Consider the following 14,853-nt stretch of genomic DNA (forward strand, 5'->3'; position numbering starts at 1 on the left):
AATTAAAAATTCTTATAATCAAAAACTTTCTGAAAAATATGAATTTTTTGTAAAGTCGGAGGAAATTTTTTGTAAAGTCGATGAGTCACCGGCAATATTTATACTTTTTGGAAAGTATATGAGTTGAGAAATTTTTTTCTGAAAGCACGCCGTATGCAAAACAATTTTCATTTATGTATTCTTCTTCGAAAAAATAAACGTGTTACAAAGTTTTGATAGATCATGAATTTGTTGGCCAACATTTCTCATCATGTGATGATTTGAAGCGTGCATTGTATTTTGCCAGAAGTTACCAGAGTTAGAGAGTTAGCTCGAGTGTCAGAGTTAGAGAGTTAGCATTTTCGGCATATAATTTTTTGGTGAAATTTGTTGTAAGTGAGCGCTAGTATAAGCGCTTCACAATCAAATAATCAAATACATATACTATGTTCAGTTGCCAAAATGCTCATTTATAAAATACTAGCTTGATACCCACCCGCTTCTCTGGGCTTAAAAATAAATACTGATAAAGACCACCGTCTTATAGCCTTCGCCTCTCTGGCTCTCTTTTTATTTAATATAAAATATCGCAGCGCACGCCGTGTAAGGATAATGAAGTTTTCGGGTCATTTTTTTACACCTTGGCTTACATTATTGGACTTTTAGTGAGAATTCCTAATTTTTTTGAAAATAAAGCCTATAGCCTTCCTCGATAAATGCACTATCCAACAATGAAAGATTTTTCAAAAAGAGCGGTTCCTGAGATTAGCGCGTTCAAACAAACAAACAAACAAATTCTTCAGCTTTATAATTAGTATAGATATAATTAAATTGAATCAAACATTATTTTGTGAAAACCATTTTCTTGCCATTATTTCAAAACACCACACAAAAATAGATCATTTACATTATACACAAACACAAATAAACACAAACACGCACACACAATTTTCGAAAAGCACGTGTTTTTTAAATTTTCACAACAATAAAATATTTTTTAAATTGTTTAACAATAAATATAAATAATTATGTCGTAATGGTACATTGATTATTGTTGTAATCGAATAATAATGTATAGTATACAGAATAAAGATGTACATAACATTGTTGAGCAGTGGGGATTGAAGAGAATGCAACTAAGAAATTAATTCAAAATAAGACAACAGACAGGTACCACATGAACAAACACCGGATGTGAAAATAAAAATTTTATTTTAAAACGGACGGGGAAGAGATAGAGACAACAGGTAACATGAAGGGTGAATTTAAATATCTGTACATATTATATGCATTATTTTATCATCTTATTATAGTTGTTTCATAAAAGATAGTTGAAATAAATGTTCTACGCGTTTCTAAACACTACTATATTAACATGGTTACCACAATTTAAAATATACATACCGTCGAAAGCATTAAATACCTTATCGTCCCTCATTTGCTTTAAGTTTTAATTTGGTCGTTAAGCCAGCTTTAATATATTTTTTACCCGACAATGGTGAAGACTATGTATGTATCTGTGTGGGTATGTTCATCTGTTCCTTCATAACCAGGGCCCGATTTAAGGACAAAGCCAGCCGGACAAATGCCCAGTGCTCAATAAAACAACATAAGTATCGTAGGTATATAAAATATTTGTGGGAATATATTTTGATAGCTGCTATATATAATAAAAATTAATAACAGGTCTACATTTATCATTTGTTATAATTTTAACGAGTCATTATGGCTATAAACACAGGGCCTGTCCGTCTGTCTAATATGCTATATGTAAACCCTATCTATAACTATAATAATCTACTATACTCATTATTCGGCGAACATCTGTGACGATTTTTGTTTTCTACTTTTGTTTTCTGTGGGAATATCAATTTTAAATATATATTCATGGGAAACAGGTGAAGTTCATTCCAAGCATTGTACTCTTTTAAGTTTATATGCATTAAAATCCACGCAGTAAATACAATTCTTTTAGTGGGTAATTAAAAATAATAATATCGAAACTCTTTAATATTTGAGAATGTATTTTTGTATAATTTGATTTTTATTCTATATACAGGGTTGTTCACGCTATACATCACGGAAGATTGTGGCTAAACGGTTTGATTTTAACAAAATTTTATTTCAGGAATAGATGGAGGGTTATTAGCTGAACATTTTAAAAATTATTTTTGTAATATGCAGGGTGGCCGGAAACGTAGAATGTATCAAAGTTTTATTTTTCAAATAGAACACCCTGTTTATTATTTCATTTTTATGTTTTACGATCAAAACAAAGGTGTATTTCATCAAGATATACTTTCTTTAACGTTACGGTTTTAAGATATACGCCTCTAACTATCTTCGATAAAACGGGGTAAACATGTTCATGATCTCTCCACCACTTCAAAATATCCATATTTTCAGATGTGCATAGAGCTTCTGAATAATAAATAATTAACTTCACCTTTCCAATCATCAATTTTATCAATATCTCCAACAATTGATCCAAAATTACAGTATCATTCACCTCATGCTGAGCTTGCTTTTTTCAGATTTTTTTTCTTCTTTTGATTTTTTGCGTCCCAATAAATTAACGTAATAAGTTATATATATATATATATATATATATATATATATATATATATATATTTTTTTTTTTTTTTTTTTTTTTTTTTATATCAAGAGGGGGAAATGCATGGCTGCACTGACCGGGAAGTCTCCTTCTCAGGGGACATCCGGCACGGTGCGGGGCTCGGACTAGTGTGTCAAGTCTAGAACATACCCGCTAAAACCTAACCTCTTGAGGATACTCCTTTGTACCCCGCGCGGAACCGCCGTCAGGCATTACTTCGCCCGGGGAGGACTGGCTTATTGCTGCCTACTTCACTGTTGCCTACTTCGCTGTGGGCGTCTTCTTGGTCGATCTCCCTGGAGGATCTTCATCATTTTGGCCGCTGCATCGGCCACTGCCTTCCAGTTTTCCTCGCAACGAACCATCAGGCCAACGAGGTCTATATATATATATATATATATATATATATATATATATATATATATATATATATATATATATATATTAAGTTTTTTATATACGCTTTTATTCCAGTTTCTTTCCCCAGTCTGTGCGCGAAAAACTTTTTACTTTGTGCAGTGATCAAGAATTGAGGATGCACTGTAGAACTAGTAGAAAACCAATTTAAGAATTTTTAGACTAAAAAAATTGAAATTTTAGATCATTTGGACATTAGCTGTAGGATTATTAAAAACATAAATTAATTTCCTTGAAATTATTATGTATTTTTCCTGACTTTATGAAATAAAATTTAGAACATCTCTGAAAGAAATGCTGAACAAGTGAACAAGTGAACAAGGGTCTGAAAGAAAGCATCACATCTTAAAACAATAGATTGAAAAATTTAATATATCAGTTCAGTTATGGATAATAATGTGTATAAGAAAACATTAAGAAGAGAAAGCATTTAGCCGATAATCATAGATGATTAAATATTCATTTAGAAAGTTTTAAAATATTTTTATGAATATTAAATATTAATTTTTATACTAGTACGAAGATTAACGATGCAAGCACACACTTTGATGTGATTGAATGAATGAATATAGACAATCATTATCTCTATATATACCAAGTTATACAGTGTGTGCGCATTTAAGATGAAAACATCCTTATATTTTCGTTATTTGTAGAAAATTTGCTATACAAAAAAAAGTTTTCCAAGCAACTTTTTCTTACAATTTTTTTTCAATATCTCTAACCATCTCCGACCCTAAGAAAAATATTAAGAACCATCCTATTTGTCAATTTGTAGTATGCTAAGTTTAAAATTCTGATTTCGGTTAAGTGTCTTAAAAATTATTAGTATTCATACATATAACGAAAATATGAGAGTGAATTCATCTTAAATGCGACACACTGTAGAAATAATGGACATGCTCAGCAGAAATAGATGGTATATTTATAACAAGCCCATATATTTCACCTGGATATTCAATGCTGAGTTGTTAACGGATCTTTACGTTTTACCTAATTCGATTCGAATTTTTAAGGCTTACATTTTTATATACGTTTTAATGGTATAGACGCAAGATGAACCGCCTGTTGCGGTATTAAGTTTTTTGAATTTGTTAGTTCTAGATATTGAGAAAATTATTGCAGTCACTATGGCAAGAAGAGCAGGATATGTTAATTGACATTGGCATCTTGCACGCGCACTTACATTTTCTTTGTACAATTTTGAACATAATTTGCATGTGAAAATCAATATTATTTTTCAATTTTTTGGCAAAAGTGTATTAATTTTTTTAAGAAAATATTAACAAATAAACTCTTATTCAAATTGAAACTTATAGCTGTATCAGATTCGCATTTGGCCCAATTTTTTTTTTTTTATAGTCTGGATACCGTCATAATTTAATTGCTTCTAAGCTAAAAGAACCCACAACCCAAAATTATTCACACTTTTATAGAAAACGGAATAGTATATCAATATAAATCAGACCTTGGAGTCTTTATATATTTATGTTTCTTTGTAAATGCATGAGTACATATCGTGCTCATACACCATGTCACCCTACTGACAAATTAACCTTTTTGTTATTTGAAAATTGTAAGATCAAACTAAAACAATTCCTATAAACTTAATACCCATATGGATTTTTATTGAAGAAGTTTTTATCTTTCGAAGGCTTGAGATAAATTTGTCCTATCCTTCCATAAGTATGTTTTTAAGGCACGCATTTTAATTTGACAGGTTTGTTCTTTCAATTCTGCTTTAGAATAACTTATATTCAACAAAATTACAAATTCCCGGATCAAGTGCGCAAGAGAGGGGTTTTGGGGGGTCAGAACCCCTCCCATTGAGAATCTGTTCACATAAATTTTGAACTAACAATGTAGTCCTGTAAATGCCCTCATTTATGAGACGCATTACCACTGACGAATCAGATACTCATGCATTTTTTGAGCTCGGTACATTCTTTGACTTTGTCTTTGAGTCGAATACTTCAAACAGAAAACTTGTATATTGGCGACGCTATCGAACTGACTGATGCTGCGAAACATATTTTGATTAAACGGAGAGGGATCGATGAAGTAGAATTCAGAAAAATTTTCAAACTCATGAGCGATATCTGCGATGAATTCGACATAGAATTCGCTTCATAACAGACTCAACGCTCGAATATACAGACTGATTCAGTTAAAGATTATAGATCGCATTTTGAATCATAATATTTTATCAAATTTAGCTTGTCTGTTTCTCAATAAAATGAAAAACTTTGATGAAAACTCTTGCTCGACATTTTGAACTAGAATATTTAATTTTGCAGTCACGATGATTCCCGTGATAACTGGATCGACTAAGTTTAACTTTTTCGAAAACGTATTGCCGGGCGGGGTGCCAATAATCCACTCGAAGCACTCGATACTGGCAATAAAGATGACTTGTTCTGAAAGTTTTGCCTGTGACAACAGCGACGGATAAACGCTCCTTCGCAACCCACAGAGTTTGGAAAAGTTTTTTCTGTACCTCGCAGAATGAACTCATTGAATAACAGTGACTGAATAATACATTTTGACCTAATTAAATATTCTCTTACTCGAAACAAGAATTTCTTGTTTTTATTGACATTATGACCTAACATGACGAACAAAAGTTTGAACCCTTCCCTAGGATAATTTCTGCGTATGAGCCTGACTATTACACTCCGAAAACGCACTTTGATGTTCCTAAGGTTGGCTCTCTAAAATAACCCGATTATAACAAGGCATACATAATAGTAATAGATTCAGCGTTTTCTTTAAATATTTGTTCATATCTAACACTTTGTCTAGACGAAGTAATTAGATAGTCCAAATTAAAATTGGTGATTATTTGCTTTTTTTATTTAAGTAAGAAGATAATTGATTCTTCGGCACTGTAAATTCTTGCCCGATGGCACTGTGAAATATAAGATTTTAAAAGTGTTGGAGTACATACATAGTGCTTCAGAAAGCCGACTATCGTACAATTAAAATTAAAAAAAAAAACAAATATTCAATTTTAAAGCACTTAATTTGCAGAGTTTATAGCTAAAGTAATCTCTGTCAACAGTCCTTGCTTATTGTTGTTGAACTACCTAGGTAGACAAATAATTCAAGAAAATGTACGCTGGCTTTAGGACTACAACTATATTCAAAGTTATTTATCTGATTATGACTAGAGTTTTATCAGTTTTTTTGTCCTCTTGAATTCAAGGATTGGGGTAGATTTTGCCTCTTTATAGGAAATTTACAATTTTACATTTCAATCTGATGCGATGGAAGGTACAACATTTTACTATATATATAATATACCGAAAGATTATATAGAGTGTGTCGCATTTAAGATGAAGACACCGTCATAAAATTGTGTGAATAAAATCTAAAAGGATTATGTAAATTTTCAAGAAGATGATTGGCATAAGATGAATCTGTTTTTTCTTTTTAAATGACCGTGTTCTTTCTTCCTAGTGTTAAGGCTTCCACCAGTTTGCCTGATGTAAATTCCATCACAGTTCCCACATGAAATTTTGTAGATACTCGACTTGTCCATGTTATCAATTTTTGATTTAGAATTTATTAATAATTTTCCGAGTGGTATATGTGACTGATGTGATGAAATTATTATATCCATATATAAATTCCGCGCATGCTCTTTACATTAGCACCTTCATTTTCCTTATAATTGTATATTTTGTACGAATCACAAAGACTTAAAAAAAATTCTAAAGTTGTTACTTTCGCCTACGTTGGCAGGTCGAAAGTAATAATTTTTGCGTCGAAAGTAATAGGACAAAGGAGTTTGAAATAAATATATGCTATATATGATATATTAAATCCACAAATGACTTATTAGAAAAGTTTATATGAGCAAGAAAAATAAACATTTGCATTCAAGAATTACATATTTTATGAAAACTTAGTTTAAGTAATGAGATCTATTGTTATACTAGACTGATACCCACTCGCTTCGCTGGGCTTAAAAGTAAAGATTGATAAAGATTGATCTCGCTTATCCCCTTTAAGATTGTTCTCGCTTATCCCCTATAATACTCGAAATAATGGTAAGGATTGTTTTACACAAGTACAATATATGTATGGTTTTCTATTTTTTTAAATGTATAATAGTCGTAATTATTCATTCAGTATATCAGAAAAAATGGCCGTGAAATATTTTATATTGACTATTTTTACAGAAATCTGTAATTTATGGTAATGTCAAATTAAATTAATTTTTATTTTTATTAATTTTTTTTTTTATTAATATATTTTTATAAATTATATCTCATGTGTTATTCTGAAGTATGAGCTATATTGCTGTACAGTTTCATTAAAAACCATTCCTTAGTTTTAGCGTGAAAGCGTAACAAACAAACATGCTTACTTTTGCATTTATAATATATATATAATATATAATATATAATATATAATATATAATATATAATATATAATATATAATATATAATATATAATATATAATATATAATATATAATATATAATATATAATATATAATATATAATATATAATATATAATATATAATATATAATATATAATATATAATATATAATATATAATATATAATATATAATATATAATATATAATATATAATATATAATATACACGGTGTTCTGTTATTGACTACAAATCGTGGACCTACAGAATAAGCTCATAAAGACAATTGAAAAAGTTATTTACCAATTTTGAATCTGAGCCCTAATTTGGGCGCTACAGTTATGACAAAAATCGATAAATTTGTTCATTCACTGAATATCATTCGATAACCAGCAGCCAATGATAATCAGTAGATATTAGTAAATTTCATTTAATAATATTCAACTTAAGAAGATATATCAACTGATTTCATTCGATTATTTTATTTTGAAAAACATTTAAAAAAATTATTTCATTGGTTTTTGTCAAATCCCTACTTTTTATATGTATACTGTATAGTAAAGCATATATCTCCTCCTCCTCCTCTTTAATCATTGAAATAATCAGCTGATTGTAACGAGAATGGTTTCATTTTGATACTCGTAGTGCTGACATCTTAGCGTTAAAATCCAGTCTCTGCTATGTTCCTCACTGGTCGAGCTAATGTTTTATGATGTCTATGAAAGAACATAGATATATAACATAATGTCATAGATATACAACATAATCTCATAGATAACATATCTATGCAAAAAAAGAACATAGCAATATTATATTTTTTACTAACTTCACTTTAGTTTTAGTAATGTCAAAAAATTAATTTTAATAAAAGATAAACACGTGCTTAACCTTAAAAATTAAAATCTTTTCCGTGAAGTGTTAAAATGGGAATTGAAAAACCACAAGCTGTTCATAGACCAGGACTTCTCAAACAAGCCAATAAACTACATAAGCATGGTAGACATAGATCTAAAGGCTCCATCGACTTGGGCACCAAAGGTAGACAATTTTCTTTATAATGAGTTGATATTGTTGGAATATTAAGTAAGAATTTGAGATTTTAAAGTACTTATTTAGAATAAAATTAATTATTTGATAATAGGTCGTGTGTCATTAAAAAGTCTCACACGAAAACAGAAAAAAGAACTAAATAAAGAAGCAAGAAGGCACAAATCAGAGCAGATTCGACGTAATAAACGAGATGACATTTTAGCCAAAAAGAGAGGTCTGGGCGGAGCTAACAATGCCCCGTTTTTAGGTGAGTGCTTTGTATAAGTATGCAATTTCGAAAAAGATATTTTATGTATACAAAATCACGACATTTTCTTTCCAGTATGCGTTTTACCATTACATCAGCAATTAGACCCGGAATCAGCACTTGCTATTTTAAAAACTTGTGATCCTGAAGCAATTGTTTCGAAATCTGATACCGGAGTAGTCCATGTCGCAGTGTCACGCTTCAAACAACGTTTTTCCTTTGTAATTCCACCAAAAGATAATGAACTGGAAATTCTAGACACGTTAAAAGTATGTGATTCAGCAATATTATTAATATCTGCTGTTGCCGGTGTTGAATTTGGAGCTGAAACAATTGATGATTGGGGAAGTCGCATTCTTTCTGCATCTGTTGCACAGGTATTTAACATGGAAACAAAACTACTTTCTGAAAAAACTTGGATTGAATGACTTGTATTGGAATAGATTTCCAAGGAAGCCTTAATTATCTTATTGGGTCGAAACAAGCTAAAATTAATCTCTACTAATTCCGTATTTGATCAAGATTAGGAAATATTCAATATAATATATTTACTTACTCAAAAAAAAAAAAAAAAAAAAAAAATTTGTTAATTTATTTGTGCCTAGCAAAAATTTCGCATGTTTACACATTAAAATATTTTTTTATCAAAAGGTTTGAATTTTTCGAAGACAACTAATAAAACGCGATGCAAAAGTCGAATTTACAAAAACATTATTAATAAAAAATTCAAATCGAAAAAATTGCATCGATATAAAATAAATAAAATCCAAATTAAAGAGGGAAACAATTTTTTGTCATGAATAGAATTTTTTCGTAGTTTTCAATGTATAATCAAATCTGTTTTTCAGATATCGAAAATTAGATATTGTCGTTTAGATATTAAATTCTGATGTTTGCATTAAGAAAATGATGTATGAATATAATTAGTATGTAATTCAGTCTCAAAATTTTTGAAAAACTGTAAAACGCATAAATTTTCCCAATCACGTTTTAGTTGATTTTAAGTTCTTCAAATTATTTTTTAATCTTATGAAAAATTATACGTTCTTTAAATTATTTTCTAGTCAATATTATTTTTGAATTTTTCAAATTTTCGAAAAAATTTTCTTAGCAGAAGAGGCAACAATATTTAAAACTTGCCCTATAAAAGTTGTTTTCGTCTCGTCTTGGTTATACCAAAGACATCACCATAATGCGTGATTTGATTGACCAAATCAAAGGGTGATATAAAAAAAAATTTGTTTCGGTTTTGTTTCAATTTCGCATTCCTTGGGATCTATTCTAGTAAAGGTTCTTCATTATATCAAAAATTTCATGATTTTACTTTACTGAACATAATAATTTAATTTAATCTTAGGCTTTACCTACAGTAAGTGTGGCTGTAATGGATTTAGAAAGTGTTCATCCAAAAAAGAGAAATGAAACAAAACAAAATATTCAAAAATTAATTGCAAAATGGCTACCGGAAGAGAAGTTAATAACTTTAGATAAAGATGTTGATGGTTTAAATTTACTTAGAAAAATTGGTGGGCAAAAACAAAAGTTGATAGTATATCGTGATCGTAGACCACACTTATACGCGGAATCTTTTGAATATACCAATCCAAATAATGAAGCTGTTGGAAATTTAAAAATTTCGGGGTATTTAAGGGGTTCTGGACTTTCAGTGAATGGATTAGTTCACATACTTGGCTTAGGTGACTTTCAAATGGATCGAATTGAGGCTGACAATCTCATTTATAGTTTTACAAATAAAAATAAAGACGGTAATTTAAATGAGAATTTAAAATCCACAATGCATTATGATAAATATGCAGATCCAAAACATCAAGAACAACTTATATCCGAAAACGAGATTGATGAAATGGAAGGTGAACAAACATGGCCAAATGAAGAAGATTATAAACAAGCTGAAGAAGATAGGAAAGCAAAAAAAATTATTAAGAAGGTTCCTAAAGGATGGTCTGATTATCAAGCTGCATGGATACCTGATATTGATGCAGAATCAGTTTCTGGTGACGATGAGGATGAAGACGAAGATGAAGATATGAATTTTTCAGACGCAAAATCTGAAAGTAGTTCTGAAGAAGATGAAGATGATTTTAAAACTGTTGTTACAGAATCTGAAATAGGAGTTAATGATGAAAAATATGACCAAGAAATGGATATACAAGCAGAAATTCAAGATTTGCAAAAAATTAAAGCTGCGAAAAGCGATGCAATGTTTCCAGACGAAATAGATACACCACAAAATATACCAGCCCGAGTTCGGTTTCAAAAATATCGTGGACTAGAATCATTTAGGTAAATATTATAATACAGGTAATTTTGTAAGATTATGTTTCTTTGCATTTAAAAACGAATATCTTTTTAGAACATCACCTTGGGATCCAAAGGAAAATCTACCGTTAGATTACGCAAAAATATTTCAATTTGAAAATTTTGATCGAACCAAGAAGCGTATATTAAAAGATCAAGAAGAAATGTTAGAATGTGCAATGGTAAGGATCGATTTTATTATTAATAGCTATTAAGATTCTGGTAGTACAGTTCCTAAGATTCTCTCATTTCTTTGTCTTCTTTTTAATCATTTTTACCATCAGTTGGGCTTAAAAAAATCGTCTATTGCTTGATGGGAATTATCTTGGGACTTAGGCGGTGTAAAATCGCAAAAAATTTAAATTGAGGTGTTCCTATATTATAATTTACCACTCACTTGAACACTTGACCAAAAGTGTTTAAATGAGACCACCTGAAGAACAGAAAAACGTGATAAATTTTTCCTATTTTTTGTATTTTTCAAAAATTGAATTTTTGGCTTTAAATATGGTAATTTTCTACGTATTGCATACATTTTCATCAATTCAATAACCGCAGGCTTAGTACGATTTTTTAATTTATTTATATAAAAATTGAATTTATCTTTTTAATTCAATTGACTGATATATTAACTATTTTTATATTTTTTTTGATAATATATATATTGTGTCGTGTTTTATTAATCTTCTGAAAACGTTGCTGCTAGCTAGCAAAAACAGTGAAGATAGTTTTAAACTACAGAAACATGAAAAATATAGAGATATTCAAAACATTCCTAGAAATCGCTACCATTTTCTTTCTTTAACCTGAATCGATAGTTAAATTGGGCTCGATTCAGGCTGATAACCAAGGTCCCTAGATCTATTAAACAGAAAAAGTAACTTAGGTCATATCAATAGATTTTTGTGTTTAGATCCAAAATGACGATTAAAAAGAATGGCTTCCACGAAACTCAAGTTTCCGTAAAAAAGGAAATCTTGTGTCCTAAAGCCTTGATATCTACCAAAATTATAAGTTTAAAGGAGAATTTACAAAAAAGTTTTCTATCATTCAAAATAGCAACCCCAAAAAACTTTGTCATGTTCAAACAAAATCGACGGTGAATTTGTTTTTGTAATTTAAATTAATAATGAGTTATGTTAATTAATAAATAAAATTTCTAGATTTTATTAAATATGTATGTTTGGTACGTAAGTGAATAAAAAAAGTAAATAGGGGGCAATAATTTTTATCTAAATAATTATAATGACTTATTTTAGTCTGAAATTTTGTTTCTTATTTATATTCTTACTTATTACTAATTTGAAATTTTGTAAATGTTTTTTAGCCTGGATGGTATGTGACAATCCATGTAAAAGATATTCCTCAACACCTGTGGGACACATATTGTAAATCAAACCAGTCAAAATCTTTAATATTATATGGAATTTTACCACATGAACATAAAATGTCTGTCTTAAATGTACTTTTAAAACGTACAAGCAACTATGAATTGCCAATTAAATCAAAAGAACGATTAATATTTCAATGTGGATATAGACGTTTTGTGGTTAACCCAATTTTCAGTGAACACACAAATGGCAATAAACATAAGGTAAATATTACTAGAAGGTGTCAAAAAATTCAATAAGTTATGCATTTACTTCCATTTTTGGTCAATTTGAGTTAGTTCTGTAAACTAATTTTAGTGATCAATTTTCTTTATAATTTTAATTGCTTCACAATTGAGTAATTAAACAAAGTTGCCATAAACAGTTGAACCCGGAAAAGCGAGAGTTCAATGGTCAACAACCCTTAAGAGTGGTTATTCTCACTTAAAGAGGTTTAAAAATATAGCCAATATATGGTGGTAAATGTTTTTTATATGTAAAAGGTGGATTCTGGTAAGCCAAATTCACTCTGTATTTTATTTCCCGATTTGCCACTCTCGAAAGCAATCAGTATTTTATGTTTATCACTTCACGACAACACTTTGATTTTTCGTTACAACATTTTGAGTGGATATTTTTATTATGAAACCAAATTTTGTGTGTACTTCTATAAGTCAAAGTCCCTCTTGATGCTCTTGATGTAATTTGTATAACTTATATGAGCAGTATGAACTCTTTGTGTGTGCTATACACACAAATATACAAATAGAATAAAACACGGATAGGTGATATAATTTGAATCACTTACAAAGAACAGAAGGGACGGAGTTGAACGTTTCTTTCGATTTGTTAAAAAAAATTGAGTGGATGTCGAACCTTCCCTCCAAATTGATATTTGTAAACTTTAGTAAGTTCCACACATAGGTCTGTATCCACACGTTTGTTTATTTAAAAGAATGTAAAAGCCATGCCATTTAATTTTTATTTTTATCAAGGTTTTACGAAATTTAAAAACATAAAAACAATGTTAGTTGAATCCACAAAATTGAAAAATGGATCATAAATAGTAGATGTTAATATGCTCGACTCTCGTATATAGCTGTACAGGCGACTAGCAGTCTCATTTATAGAGGTTCCTGTTTGTCATTCATAGAGGTTTTATATTATAGGATTAAAATAACGGGTCGTGGCAATTATTCTCGCTTATCCGCTGTTTTTACTGTATTTGATAAAAATGGGTATAAAGATCAAAGGATACAATAGCACGGCGACTTACATACAAAAGACAAATTTCTTGGATTTTTTATTTTTGTAGAGTGTGAATATCGTGATATAATTGTAATATAATTTTTTTTTTATAGTATTTTAGGTATTATCAACCAAATACAACAGCGGTGGCAACATTTTTTGCTCGAATTCAATTCCCTCCAGCACCGGTGTTATGTTTCAAAGAAATCAACAATAAATTGACTTTAATAGCGACAGGAAATTTATTATCAATAAATCCAGATCGAATGATAATCAAACGAATTGTATTATCTGGACATTTATTAAAAGTACACAAACGTTCAGCGGTTGTTCGATTCATGTTCTTTAATCGTGAAGATATAAAATATTTTCAACCATGTAAGTTACGTACGAAATATGGACGAATTGGACATATTAAAGAACCATTAGGTACTCATGGACATATGAAATGCAGTTTTAATGGTCAACTCAAATCTCAAGATACCGTGTTATTACATCTTTACAAACGTGTATATCCAAAATGGTCATTTGAAGATTGTATTGTATCATTGGATGATGATATTGATAATAGTATGGAGCAAGATTAAAATTTATATATTATTCTAAAAGTATTATTATTTATTTTATAATACCTTTTAACATAAAAAATAAGCAGGAAAATACCATCAAATGTGGAAAAGTGGTGGCACAGCTGCGATTTCAAAAAATTTTTTAGTTCCTGTTCCTTAGATCTCCAGGAACATTCAGCCTTCAGACGCATGAACCTCGGCATTACAGAGAAAAAAACTGAGAAAATTAGGGTAGTTTTCGCATCCCCAAATCACTCCAAATAATAAAAGTAGAAAAAATTTAAAAAAAATCAAAATTTCACATCGGAAATTGTCTCCTGAGGGTTTTCGAAGTCGTTGATCATGGATTCTCGGTTAAAAAATAACTGAATACGGTTGCAACCCCATTAAACCTACCCATGGAAGTAACAGAGATAAAAAATTATTAAAATTAAAATTTTACGTCAGAAATCATCTCTTGAGGAGCTTTTAGCTTCGCTGTTTCACGAATCCAAGGTCAAAAAACAACTTAGGATAGTTGTAACCCTATTAAAACTACCCCTAGAAGTGACAATGATAAAAAAGTTAAAAAAATTCTGAATTTCACCTCAGAAATTGTCTCTCTGGGGTTGTCGGAGTCGCTGATCATGATATGGTAAGTATCCATAAGAATATTA

General features: G+C 29.8%; 1 protein-coding gene across 1 annotated transcript; it reads left to right on the forward strand.

Moving 5' to 3' along the window:
* The first annotated feature begins 8,230 nt into the window (after positions 1-8,230).
* LOC123296775 (pre-rRNA-processing protein TSR1 homolog) lies at positions 8,231-14,236 on the forward strand. The gene is made up of 7 exons (XM_044878430.1): positions 8,231-8,432; positions 8,536-8,691; positions 8,767-9,068; positions 10,049-10,995; positions 11,066-11,192; positions 12,338-12,604; positions 13,742-14,236. Exons 1-7 carry the CDS (start codon positions 8,318-8,320, stop codon positions 14,213-14,215), a joined length of 2,388 nt encoding a protein of 795 aa, XP_044734365.1. The 5' UTR covers positions 8,231-8,317; the 3' UTR covers positions 14,216-14,236.
* Positions 14,237-14,853: the final 617 nt, after the last annotated feature.

This window comes from Chrysoperla carnea, chromosome 1 (genome assembly GCF_905475395.1).
Source record: "Chrysoperla carnea chromosome 1, inChrCarn1.1, whole genome shotgun sequence".
In the NCBI taxonomy this organism is placed as follows: domain Eukaryota; kingdom Metazoa; phylum Arthropoda; class Insecta; order Neuroptera; family Chrysopidae; genus Chrysoperla; species Chrysoperla carnea.

Bases quoted from the DNA above. Each gene is read 5' to 3' on its own strand.
- LOC123296775 (XM_044878430.1), top strand. From the start codon at position 8,318: ATGGGAATTGAAAAACCACAAGCTGTTCATAGACCAGGACTTCTCAAA. The intron at 9,069-10,048 runs GTATTTAACATG...ATTTAATCTTAG, and splicing joins TTTCTGCATCTGTTGCACAG to GCTTTACCTACAGTAAGTGT. The intron at 12,605-13,741 runs GTAAATATTACT...TTTTTTTTATAG, and splicing joins CAAATGGCAATAAACATAAG to TATTTTAGGTATTATCAACC.